We start from the raw sequence: 14,382 nt of genomic DNA, 5'->3' as shown, positions 1-14,382 counted from the left end.
TTTCTGCCTCTAATACTATCCTGGATCTAGTCCTATAGTGTTTTTCTCTGTACATTGCAATCCTTTAAAATAAAATTAGAGAAAATGATTTCCTCTTTATTTGAGAAAAGTTCATATTTGTGTTGTCAAATTTCACTATGACCCTCTATCTCTTGTGTTATCATATACTGAATGCAAGCAAAACTACAGAGCAAAATCACTCTCTTTCTGATTAAACCAATCTATGAACTGTCTAAAACGATGGATATCCGCGGCCCCAGAGAGGCCTTTAAAAAAAATTGCTGTGTGCAAACATGCCACTCCCCTTAGGGCTAAGCCCCCCCTTTCTTTGAATCCTAGAAACGCCCCTGAACTCACCATAATGTCCTTCTTGCTCACGTTTGTTTCTTTTTTTAAAAACTCCAAAGGCTTATATTTAAATCCAGGGTGCTTGGTCTCCATGTGCCAAAGCAGTTTTGAAGGCTTCATTGCCTCGTTTGCTAGCTTGTTGCCACATATTATGCAGAGTGGATTTGGTGCGTGAGAGTCACCTGTTGCGATAAACCTGTATTTTATGTATGATTCCTGGTATTGTCTGTTAAAAGGAACTTTCTTTTTCTTTGAGGTAGTAGGCTTTAACTCATTTTCGCTAGATTGCGGGTTTATTTTTTGAGTAATGTATCACGTTACGGAGAGAAGCGCCTTGATGTGTCAAGAGGCACAGCCAAAAGTTACATTGGTGAAAATCCTGTTGTTTTTCAAAATAAAACACCTTTCAGACTCTAATAATTAATACAACGGAAATTTTATAAATTATTTATTCTTTCTGGGCAGCCCGGTAACAAATGCCTCACGGACCGGTATCGGGCTGTAGCCCGGTGGTTGGGGACCACTGCTCAATAAAATACTTAGCTTTAGCTACTGATACTGCAATGAGATCAATTTGAATGACATTAGCTTTACATTATTTCACACGGTACACAGGAGTTCTGGACCAACATCCTAACTCTTACTCATTCACTGGTCTCCCTGGAACTGAATGTTTTGCTTGTTTATGTTACACTAATATACAGAGTAAAATAATTTCATAAATCACAATTTTCAAGTTGAACAGTACGTTTGGAACAATTTAAACATAGTGATAGAGAAATTAGTATGTATTACTTATTGTATTTATTATTGTCGTGGATTTTAGCAGGGAACAGCGAAGCTCGCTAAGCAGTTTAGCAAGCTAATTTTCAGGCTAAAATAAAAAACGCCCCTCTTTTTGGTTTGTGGAAGCAACTTTCGATAAATCACCATAGTAACTATATCAATTAGCACTAACCTGCTACATCGCAGGTTAACCTAAGTATAGCTGGATAAGCTTGACACACCCCCAGAAAAAGGAGGAATCCCATTGACTTATATAAGATAGTTAGAATAGCGTAGGGAGAGAGTTCTTTGCGATCGTCAAGATCCATTATTCCATCATGATGAGTTCTTGTATGAGCGGTACCGATTCAGCCGACAAGGAATATTTTATTTACAAGACCTTCTCGAGTCATTATTTCAAACACCAAAGTCAAACATTGACTGTCTTGCGCATTATTGCGAGTAGTACATTTATTAGTGTCGGCGATGCAGCAAACAAAGCACTCATAATGATATGACAGTGTTATTAGTACACCATAGCATATCATTATTGTAGAAAATGATTAAAGTGGACTCGTGATAAGAATAGAGAGAAATACACACACTTTATTTTCACTGCTTCAATTTATTGCATTTGTTATTAATACATTTACATTTAGTCATTTAACAGACTCTTTTATTCAAAGCGACTTGCAAGGAAATATAAAACTACACCAATGTAGGAAGTGAGGGCAATCGAACCAGCAATCTTTCAGTTTCTAACCGGCAGCGTAAACCTCTGTCCCAGATAACACGTTCCGTTTCACATTCATACAAAGATATCAGCCAAAAGACATCCTCACACAACGTTTCTTGCCTTGCTCTCACAGCGGTGGCGGTGTTGAATTTTGCCTCATTGTGTTATATTTGGCATTTGAGATGCTACAACATCACTTCTTCATCTGTTGAAACAGGACATACATCACATAAAATACCCAGTATAAAAACCTCTATGCACATAGGATAGGCAACTATTAGTGATCATTAAACAGCCAATGATGAGTTACATGGGGTAAGCATTGTTGATCCAAGATGGTCTATTCAGTTAAATTAATACAAAGCTTGGTTACAAAGATAAACCTGAAATGAACTTAACTTGAATGTCAGCATGTTTTCAAACTCAAGTAATACTCTACTCAGTTTTACCTTTAGGCCACACAACTACAAAATGTTTTGTTTACATCCGTAAATAAATCTGACCAATGACTAAACTAATGCATATCCTATTAATCTATGAATGTTTTTATTTTATTTAGAAATTAAAAAGTGCAGCAACACCGCTTATGTAGCTGGTCAAAAGGTGTAGACAGAAACGGTGTAGACAGAAACACGTCCATTTACATAAAAAAAAAAAAGAGATGTGTGTGAAATATACTGTTGAATGAAAAACAGAAAATGAACAACTGATGTTCCACTACTGTCAAAATATGGGAGCTTTGCAGTTATTTGAAAGACTAAATTGTTCTCCTGCATGAGAGCTGATTTTTTTGGTGTATATATATATATATATTCAAATGCCAACGCTGTTAATCATGATCCTGGTGATAACTTCCTCCTCTGGATAAATTGACAGACATGTTTTTTGAAGGCACTAGAACCATATATAACAGGATTTAACAGGGGTGACAAAATCAAAAAATAAAGAGACATAAATACTGCTACCCCATATGGTGTCTGGTTTGCCTTAATACGCACTTGGATTAATTCAAAACAACAGCCAAAAAAATAGTTTATAACTGTCAACAAATGTGGTATGCATGTTTGAAGTGCCTTCTTTTGACACTCTTTGGATGCGTGTATACAGATCCTCAGAATCTGAGCATATGAGAACAAAATCACAAGAAACTGCGGGAACATATACACACCCATGAGAAGGATCCCAACAATGTTGTTTAGAGAAGTGTCATTGCAGGAAAGTTTAATTAGATCAAAATTTGTGCAATGAGTTTTGTGAATGACATTGCCACAAAATGACAGCCGAATTGTCAGTGATAAATACATTGCAAATGAGCAGAACGGAAAAAGCCAGGCTATTGCAATGAGAATTTTAACCTTTCTTGGAGACATCTTGTCATGATAGTGTAATGGGGTGCATATGGCAGCATATCTGTCGTATCCCATTATAGCCAGCGTCATCAGTTCAACAATACCAAATGTGTGCAAACAAAATATCTGAATAAGGCAGTTTGCTAAAGGGATCTTGTATGACTGTGTGGCAAGCTTAGACATAATATGTGGCAACAAAGCTGTGCTTCCGTATATTCCATTAAATGCTAAATTGCAAATGAAAATATACATAGGTTCATGTAGGGTGCTTTGTTTATAAACTACTGTAAGTAAGCAACCATTCAAGACGATGGTTAAAATGTATGGCAGTAGAAAAATTGCGAAATACAAGTATTTCTGTTGGTCCATTGACTCATAATTCATCAGTATAAAGGTTGTAAAAGAAGATGCATTCTCCATGATAGCCTACAAATAAGTCATGAGTGTCATTATTATTAATAATAATTATATAATCAGAAAACACCATAACACAATCTAAAGCACATCTGTCATTGCATGGCTGCAAACATTAGTGGCAATTCAATTGTGTGAAATTGGCCTCAAATACTATATATACAGCCGCGGAAAAAATTAAGAGACCACTTCAAAATTATCAGTTTATCTGGTTTTACTATTTATTGGTATGTGTTAAAGTAAAATGTACATTTTAGTTTTATTCTATAACCTACTGGCAACATTCCTACCAAATTTCAAATAAAAATATTGTCATTTAGATCATTTATTTGCAGAAAAATGACAATTGGTCAAAATAGCAAAAATGATGCAGTGTCTTCAGATCTCGAATAATGCAAAGAAAACAAGCTCATATTCATTTTTAAACTACACAATACTAATGCTTACACTTAGGAAGAGTTCAGAAATCAATATTTGGTGGAATAACCTTGATTTAAAATCACAACTTTCATGTGTCTTGGCATGCTCTCCACCAGTCTTTCACATTGCCGTTGGGTGACTTTATGCTACTCCTGGCGCAAGAATTCAAGCAGCTCGGCTTCTTTTCATGGCTTGTGACCATCCATCTTCCTCTTGATCACATTTCAGAGGTTTTTTATGGGATTCAGGTCTCGAAATTGGGCTGGCCATGACAGGGTCCTGATCTGGTGGTACTCCATCCACACCTTTACTGGCCTGGCTGTGTGGCATGGAGCATTGCCCTGCTGGAAAAAACCTTTCTCAGAGTTGGGGAACATTGTCAGAGCTAAAGGAAGCAAGTTTTTCTTCCGGGACAACGTTGTACTTTGCCTGGCTGAGGTTTGTAAAAGACCATAAGGATTGAAAAAAGCGGACTGGAGGGTCTTCTAGTTCGTCTTCTCTGATGAGTCCAATTTTCAGCTTTGCCCAACACATGGTCGTCTGATGGTTAGACGGAGACCTGGAGAGGCCTACAAGCCAGAGAGTCTTGCACCTACTGTGAAATCGGACTCATCAGAGAAGACGAACTTAGAAGAACCTCCAGTCCGCTTTTTCAATCCTTATGGTCTTTTACAAACCTCAGCCAGGCAAAGTGCAACGTTGTCCCGGAAGAAAAACTTGCTTCCTTTTGCTCTGACAATGTTCCCCAACTCTGAGAAGTGTTTTTTCCAGCAGGGCAATGCTCCATGCCACACAGCCAGGCCAGTAAAGGTGTGGATGGAGTACCACCAGATCAGGACCCTGTCATGGCCAGCCCAATTTCGAGACCTGAATCCCATAAAAAACCTCTGAAATGTGATCAAGAGGAAGATGGATGGTCACAAGCCATGAAAAGAAGCCGAGCTGCTTGAATTCTTGCGCCAGGAGTAGCATAAAGTCACCCAACGGCAATGTGAAAGACTGGTGGAGAGCATTCCAAGACACATGAAAGTTGTGATTTTAAATCAAGGTTATTCCACCAAATATTGATTTCTGAACTCTTCCTAAGTGTAAGCATTAGTATTGTGTAGTTTAAAAATGAATATGAGCTTGTTTTCTTTGCATTATTCGAGATCTGAAGACACTGCATCATTTTTGCTATTTTGACCAATTGTCATTTTTCTGCAAATAAATGATCTAAATGACAATATTTTTATTTGAAATTTGGTAGGAATGTTGCCAGTAGGTTATAGAATAAAACTAAAATGTACATTTTACTTTAACACATACCAATAAATAGTAAAACCAGATAAACTGATAATTTTGAAGTGGTCTCTTAATTTTTTCCGCGGCTGTATATATATATATATTTAGTTTAAATGTACCAATGTTTGTCTTACCAACAGCAATGCTATAATCTTCCTTGAAAATTCAAATGAAACAGGTTTTCTACAGCACTTTCTAAGCATCAATAACATATAAGAGTTACAATTGTATTCTGTGCTCATCAGAGCTGTTCTCTGGCCAGAGAATAACAGCATGTGGTGAAGGTCAGACAGGGTGTGCAAATATGTATTTGCAAAAATGGGAAGAGCCGTTAACAGGGCATGCGCAGCATAAACCCCTGTGGACTATGTAAATTCATGACATTAAGACCCCGTTTACACGGTGGAATGCGGTTTGGCCTTTCATTTACACAAAAACGGAGGTTTAATCACGGAAAACGATAATTTCAAAAAACTCCGGCCAAAGTGGAGATTTCTGAAAACTCAGTTTTTGCATTTGCATGTGCACTGGGTCAAACGGAGTTTTAGTTTCTCAAACGCCATAGTATGCGACTAAAAATACATCACGTCATGTGAGCCTACTATGTTTACAGAGCGGGAATAAGTTAGCCGGACGGTCGATATTCGACAGATATTCGTTTTCGAAAGACGTGTTAGCAATCTGATTGCATATATATTCTCATTTTGATTGCTGTAGTAGTTGCCAGTGGTAGGCAACTACATACTACAGGTGAAATCTTCCTGATATCTGCCATCATAGTGAAACACCTTTGTACATAGTGTATCACCTTTACTGCATTTAAATATTTAAAATATGCACCAAAACTCAACCGAAAGATATTTTCTCATTCCGATTGCTGAAGTAGTTGCCAATAATAGGCGTTTACTTACTACAGGTGACATTTTATTGATATCCACCATCGTAGTGAAGCAATATATATTTGAATGTTTAAAATATTCACCAAAAACCAACCAAAAATATATTTTTTCATTCTGATTGCTGTAGTAGTTGCCAATGGTAGGCAGCTACTTACTACAGGTGAAAATTTGCTGATATCTGGCATAATAGTGAAACGGTATGAAATTGAGTTTTTTAAATATTCACCAAAAATCAATAAAAATATAATATTCACAAAAAATCAATAAAAAGATATTTTTTCATTCTGATTGCTGTAGTAGTTGACAATGGTAAGCAGCTACTTACTACAGGTGAAATTTGGCTGATATCTGGCATTATAGTGACACCGTATGAAATTGAGTTTTTTAAATATTCACCAAAAATCAATTAAAAGACATTTTCTCATTCTGATTGCTGTAGTAGTTGCCAATGGTAAGCAGCTACTTACTACAGGTGGAATTTGGCTGCTATCTGGCAACGTTATGCATTTGAATGTTTAAAATATGCACCAACACTCAACCGAAAGACAGTTCCTCATTCTGATTGCTGTAGTAGTTGCCAATGGGGAGCTACTACTACTATATCAGCCACATTTCACCTGTAGTAAGTAGCTGCTTACCATTGTCAACTACTACAGCAATCAGAATGAAAAAATATCTTTTTATTGATTTTTGGTGAATATTTAAAAAACTCAATTTCATACTGTTTCACTATGCCAGATATCAGCCACATTTTACCTGTAGTAAGTAGCTGCTTACCATTGTAAACTACTACAGCAATCAGAATGAAAAAATATCTTTTAATTGATTTTTGGTGAATATTTAAAAAACTCAATTTCATACCGTTTCACTATTATGCCAGATATCAGCAAAATTTCACCTGTAGTAAGTAGCTGCCTACCATTGGCAACTACTACAGCAATCAGAATGAAAAATAATATTTTTGTTGATTTTTGGTGAATATTTAAACATTCAAATTTATATTGCTTTACTACGATGGTGGATATCAATAAAATGTCACCTGTAGTCAGTGGTTAAATTGGCTTTTGTGAGGAGGGGGAGCCCTTGTGTGCGGTCAATGGTCATATTTTCAAAAGCATCTATATTCATATCGCCCTCACATGCAGTATTACACTAAATGCAGTATTACACTAAAGGGGCTCTTTTTCTGCTTCTAATGTGAAGGGATTGATTCGTTTTTCAAACAAAAAGGCTAGAATTCAATTTATTATCTTTTTATCATCAAACAACATTAAGAAAACATTCTTGCAAGCTATCATTAAAACAGACATTGGTATTTATACAATCAAAAACACAACACATATATACAATCATTCTAGGAAACACTAAAAAAACCTTAGTTAGTCAATGAACTATGGAATTTAAAATTACAGGCTGTAGTAAGTCAACGCCTATTATTGGCAACTACTACAGCAATCGGAATGAGAAAATATCTTTCGGTTGAGTTTTGGTGCATATTTTAAATATTGAAATGCATGCTGTTTCACAATGATGGCAGATATCAGTAAGATTTCCCCTGTAGTATGTAGTTGCCTTCCACTGGCAACTACTACAGCAATCAAAATGAGAATATATATGCAATGACAATGCGAACACGTCTTTCGAAAACGAATATCTGTCGAATATCGAACGTCCGGCTAACTTATTCCCGCTTGTTTACAGTTAGTTTGCTTACTGATCATGGATGGTATTTAGGTAGTGCTCATTTATACGTTAAGGCAAACGCAGGATTGCATTCTTTCAACCCTATAGCCTAACGGAATCTCAACCGTTTCCCAGTGTGTGACTATTGGCTTTAACAATGGTATCCCCCGCACTTCCACCAGTGGACGAGTTTTCCATTCCATCTTGTCTACCTGTTGTAGTAGCCCAGATTAAATACACTTAAATATCTGGGACTCATAGCCAATGTAATGGATAAGCCTACTTATGCGAACCTACAGGTTTGGCATGGTTATGATGGCGCTTGGGGGCATATATGCGGGTTCATGTAAACAGAAACTTTTTTTAAAACGACCTTGTGTTTACGGCGTTATTTTTGAAAACGGAGGGGCAGAAATATTCGTTTCTGTAAATACCTGGCTATGTGTAAATGTGGTCTAAATCTTTCATTCTTCCAAGAAAAATAAATAATTCTGGGCATTAATGCCACTCTTCTGTCTCATGGACCTGGGCCCTGTTCGTCGTAGAACTGAAGCTAAGTTAATCAATTGTCATTTTAGCGCGTAAAGTTTAGCTCACTAAATGAGAACAGGCTATGCCGGTCTGCCGACGGGTGACTAACCTCTTAATCGTGAAGCTTATGTTAACTTTCAGCTAAATTGCGCGTGCACGTCCTGCTTCAAAAGGCAGGAGAGGTCGATCACCAAAACCATGATTTTTTTTTACGGTACAATAGTCTAAACTCAAAGAAAAAGACTATTTTTTTTCTCCGCTAAGGCAGGAGATGACAATGAACATGTTATGAAGAATTCAAGACCATAATCATGTCAAAATCCAACACTGCCGTCGCTGCGACAGCAATATAAGAAAGACGTGGTATCTTTTCCTGTGTCGAATATGTGACTTTGGTGCAGTGGGTAGAGTTCATGGTTTGCATGCAACACATCGCTGGTTTGACCCCCCTCACCTCCGTAGTAATTGTAGTTTTACATCTCCTTGTAAATCGCTTTGAATAAAAGCGCCTGCTTAATGTAAATGTATTAATAAGAAATTCAATAAATTGAAGCAATGAAAATATATTGCGTGTATTTCTCTCTTCTTATCATGCATCCACCTTAATCATTTTCTACAAAAATTATATGCTATGGTGTAGTAGACAGAGTACTTTATTCACTACTGCACAAAAACTAGATACGTTTGCAATTATGTAAGTTGCATTTGTTGATGACGTATGGTTAATAACATCGTCATTGTAGAAGGGACATGATAAAATCAAGATCTTAGGTAGGTTAAACAACTTTCGCCGATATCTCCGTGAGGGAGATGGGTTATGTGCTCAAATTTCCTGGGATCAAAGACGTTATACATCCACACACAAAAAAGCACAAGACATTCAATGTTCGACTGTGGTGTTTGCAATAAATGACTCGAGAAGGTCTTGTGAATTATTTATTACTTGTCAGCTGAATCGGTAGCGCTCATACAAGAACTTTGTTCCTTTTGCCGGGGGGAGGGGGGGGGGTGGCAAACTTAATCCAGGTACTCTTGTCACGTAGGTTCTGCTTCGTGACGCACAATGATGGACACGGCCCAGCAATCACTTCAGTTTTGGTCTTTTTTATTTGTCCGGCTTCCAAAGTGTAACAAAACTAAAAAGTCTACTAACAAAAACGTATTTCAGTTTATCAAGAAAACCGTATTTCAATTTATCAACAAAATCCTCTCAACAAAAATAAACAGGGCAATGTTGCCTTCTAACCTATAGTCACACAGTCTTTGATTAACAAGTACTTCACCATGCCTCCACTCTGACTTGTGTCTACTCCACTCTCCTTGTACATCTCTTCAGCGGGCTAAATATACAAGTTATCCCCACCCACTAGAAGAGCCCAACTATTCACGTTCACGCTAAACATCCCAGAGACCACACATTTCATTAACAATTTCAGGTCCTATGGTAACAATGGATATCATAATCAGCAATACAAAACATTACATTGCAAAAATACATACATAATTTACATGGCACATAATTCATCTAAATTGGGAGAAACCACCGCAATCCATGCACGAGTCCCAGCTCGTGCCCGAGGCTGGCACTCCAAAGCCACCCCAGCTTCCTCAGTTCGGGTCCTTTGAACCGGCAACCAGGAAGTCCCACTGCAACAAACAAGTCCCCACGGAACCTGTGAACTGAACAAAGATAAGTAAATAAAACCCTAACCCCATACAACCTCTGTGTGTGTGTGCTGATTTTGTCCCATGACCAGTGTGTATAAACATGGCAGATGCGTCTTGAAAGTACGTTCGATACTATCGCTACAACTAACCTCGTGTGCACCCGTAAAGTCAGTTCAGCGGCCGCTCCAACCGTATCAATATGTCCGCATCAGTTCGTGCCTCTCACACGGCAGAGGTCTCCATGACATTACCCCCTTCCTCTGCAAGGGTGACATTACCCTGCAGCCTTGACAGGTAGTCAGCGACTACATTCTGCTGGCCTCGCTTGTGACGGACACAGAACTGGAGAGGCTGCAGCTCCAGGTACCATCTTGTCACCCGAGAATTCTTGTTCTTCGTATTCGTATTCATCCAGGTCAATGCACGGTGGTCTGTGTGAAGGTCAAACTCCCTGCCCAACAGGTAGTACCGCAGACTATCCAATGCCCACTTTATTGCCAGGCATTCCTTTTCAATAGTCGAATACCTCGTCTCTCGTGGCAGTAGTTTCCGGCTCAGGTACAGGACGGGTCTCTCTTCTCCTCGCTGTCCCTGTGCAAGGACTGCTCCAAGTCCGGTTCCTGAGACATCTACCTCCACAAGGAAACGCCTACGGAAATCTGGAGTCTGGAGCACCGGGAAGGCACACAGACAATTCTTCAAAGCATTAAATGCTACTTCACATTCGTTACTCCAAACTACCGGGTTATCGGCAGATTTCTTTGTTAAGTCTGTTAATGGTGTGGCAATGGACGCACATTGCAGTATAAACCTTCTGTACCATCCAATCAGGCCCAGAAACGATTTTACCCGAGTCTTGGTTGTTGGTCGGGCACTATCTCTGATGGCTTGTACCTTGTCCACTTGCGGCCTGATGGTTCCTTTTCCCAGCTGATAGCCCAGGTACTTGGTCTCCTGCTTGGCCCACTCGCACTTCTGCACGTTCAGGGTGAGACCAGCTGCCTAGATTCTTCCCAAGACACGGTGTAGATGCTGTAGATGTTGAGGCCAGGTGTTGCTAAAGATGACCACATCGTCTAAATAGGCAGCACTACAGTCCTGAAGTATGCGGCCCATCAACCGCTGGAAGCTGCCTGGCGCTCCGTGAAGACCAAAGGGCATGGTCCAGAACTGGAATAGCCCGAGGGTTATTTTAGCCTGCCCTGGAGCAGGTTAGTGCTAAGAGATATGTTACTATGGTAATTTATCAGAAGTTGCTTCGCCGAACCCAAAAAAGGGCGTTTTCTTTTTTTAGCCTGGAATCTAGCTCGCTAAACCGCTTAGCGAGCTACGCCGAACAGTACCCAGAGCTAGTCCCCAAAGTTATTGTAAAAGCTTTAAAGTTACCCACAGTCTGCTTTTCATTGTAGGTAATTTAATGCATTAATGAGGACATGAGAATGATGTTACTGAAGTTAATGTTACTCATTTAACCACTTTCTCGGTAGGGCCTATGGTATTGTGGTACATATAAATGTATAACAAACATATAGGTCTATAATATTGGATTTAACTTGATATTAGTTATTTCATTGCTCTGCTGGGGTGCCTGTCTCACTTGTTGAGAGGCTATAGCATATACATTGATGATAGGCCTAAAAGATTATAGGCCAGCCTACAATTTATTATTGTTTTATTCAGTGGAATGTAATTTCGCAATTGAATGTGCCGATGGCTATGTTTTGTTGTGTTAATTAAACAAAAAGCACAAAAAGGAAGGAAATTTGTGTTTGGTAGATTATTTCTTTGTTGTAACAATGCTTCTCGGCAATAAATCTTATACCTTTGGAAAGCCTGTTTAGTTCCCTTTTACATTTGTAAGGAACATGCCTTTGTGGGATGAGCAGCACAGCTGAGTATGTGGGTTGTGCCCATGAAAAATGTGCCAAAATTCTCCTATTCTCCTGTTGGTATTCACTTTTGTTGAGTTGTTTGTTGGATTGGATGATTGAACTCTCGATCAGTAACAGGGAACAAACAAGAGATATTGGCAATTGTACACTTTATTCATTTAATACACCATCAGGGAGAGAATGGAATGGCCTGCCATGAGTTGAGACCTCAACCCAATTGAACACTTTTGGTATCAGCTTTGGCGTGCTGTACGTGGTTAATTCCCTTTCCTTTCCATCTGCAACTGGTTCGTAAATAACTGCCCACTGTAATTTTTTCTGAGGATTTATTCTTCACACACGCTACATCCAAACTATTCATAAGCATCCCCATTCTCTCTTTCTAGCTCTACCACACCCACCCTGTACGTGCGCTTCAGAGCTTCACCACTTCATAACACGTTCTTGTCAATCATTTAATTTAAATATGCTTAATGGCCTTCTTGTGCATTTAACAGTGCTTTTTTGTGTGAGCGAGCATTTATCTGTTGATGCCCGAGTTTGATAAGGCCCGGCTATTCATAAAAAAAGTGCGTAAATGTGGCATTAGTATAAACAGTTGAGAAATTGATTCCGTCGGGCTCGGATCGGGTTTGAAAAAAAAAAAAAAAAAATTGAATGGCTGTCAGACACGGGTCGGGCTCGGACAGAAAAATGTGTCCCAATCCATGCTCTACTGCCTATGCATCTGTGTGCCATCAGCATAACACAACGTCTGTGTGATGTCAGCATAACACAACGGCTTTCCAGCTGAGGAGGGCTTGACATCGCCACAACCGCGTTATCCACTGTCGGCTGAGCTCATCCTAAAGGTGAGTCAATATCGGTCAGTTTATCTTACTGCAGTCTGAATTTGAGCACTGTATCTCTGTCATCAGACGAGGAGCATGGCTCATCAACGTTGTGATGATGTAAGCAATGTTGCATGCTGAATCCACCTGTTTTTCCCCTGACCTCAGTGGTTTGGAACTAAAAATGTTCAGGAGAATTCTTGCCCTCTGTATGAGCATCATGGTTCATTCACCTTGTCACAATGCTTGTCACTAGTTTTAAGAACAGAGGTCTGGGACAAGCTGGTGGAGCGGCTGCCATACCTCTACAACCCAGAGCCTGACGTTACAGTGGATGACCAACTGGTTCCATTCAGAGGTAAATGTTTATTTTTGTATCATAAAAGTGATTTTCACTATTGATTTATGTGGCTCTGATACTAATAACGGCTGCTTATCTGTTCTGTCCAAAGGTCTTTGTCCTTTCCAGCAGTATCACAACCAGCAAGCCAGTCAAATCTGGGATCAAGTCATTGGTGGCCTGGGACGCCAAGCCCAGCTATGCTTGGAAAATGCAAGACTACACAAGGAAGCCGACAAGTGGAGGCCCAGAGTAGAACCAGGGGATGTGGGTAGATAGATTCTGACCTCATGTGCCGTGGTTCTGCTTAAGGTTTCTTCCTGCCTAACAGGGAGTTTTTCCTTGCCCCTGTTGCCATTGTGCTTGCACTAAGGGGGTTCAGGCTCTGGGCTCTGTAAAGCGCCTAGAGGCAATTGTATTGTTGTGGCGCTATATAAATAAAATTTAATTGAATTGAGATAGGGTGATTGGAACCTACAGCTGCAGAAGGAAGACTGCCCGCTGGCCCCGGGTCATCTTCCACATCATTGATGTTTCCTCCTACATTGCCTTTGTGATATGAAGAGAGATCAACCATACCTGGATGCCTCGTCAGCAGAACAAGAGGAGGGTGTTCCTGGAGTAGCTGAAAAAAGGCACTTGTAACACAATACATCGAAAGAAGGGAGCATCTCCCCGCACAAAAGCCTCTGCAGTAGTTGTGAAAGCTGTTCAGAGGGCTAGATCTCATGATCGACCTGCAGGGACGTGCAGTGAGGTTCGGAGCTGGTGAGGCACAGAAACCGGAAGTGATTACGTCATTTTGAGCTCTAGTTTAAACTATATATATAATATATACATGTATATATGTCTATGGTTTTAAAATTGTCATCTGATCAGAACTGAAAAAACGTTGTTTTATTGTCTAATACCATTATTTTCAAACGATTGTTTTTTTATTGTATTATGATGAGTTATTAATAACATATTAATAGTTGCAAGCTAGTGTATGTAGCCCTCCCACCAATGATATGGCTCATTTCATTTTGTCTGGAGAAAATATAACTACGGTGGTGGGATGCTAATTTAAATGACCATTTAACCAACTCGGACAGCTTCGAAAAAACAATTCCATATTTATTTAAACAACATATTAACATGTAAACAGTTAAACACCGCATACATAGCACACAATACCAAAATGTTCTACAGGCCAGTATAATTTAAAGTTGGTGCACTTTCGT

The 14,382-nt window shown here is 39.3% G+C and overlaps 1 protein-coding gene across 1 annotated transcript; it reads right to left on the bottom strand.

Moving 5' to 3' along the window:
• Positions 1–2,682: 2,682 nt before the first annotated feature.
• LOC308378568 (olfactory receptor 1496-like) lies at positions 2,683–3,618 on the bottom strand (the record flags this gene model as incomplete). Its single annotated transcript, XM_080855507.1, has 1 exon — positions 2,683–3,618. The coding sequence occupies one exon, from the start codon at positions 3,616–3,618 to the stop codon at positions 2,683–2,685; it is 936 nt and encodes a 311-aa protein (XP_080711633.1).
• Between the last annotated feature and the right edge of the window lie 10,764 nt (positions 3,619–14,382).

Source organism: Sprattus sprattus (assembly GCF_963457725.1).
Source record: "Sprattus sprattus genome assembly, chromosome: 17".
Taxonomy (NCBI): domain Eukaryota; kingdom Metazoa; phylum Chordata; class Actinopteri; order Clupeiformes; family Clupeidae; genus Sprattus; species Sprattus sprattus.
The sequence above is the reverse complement of the archived record's forward strand: the minus strand, read 5'-3'. Positions and strand labels throughout refer to the sequence as shown.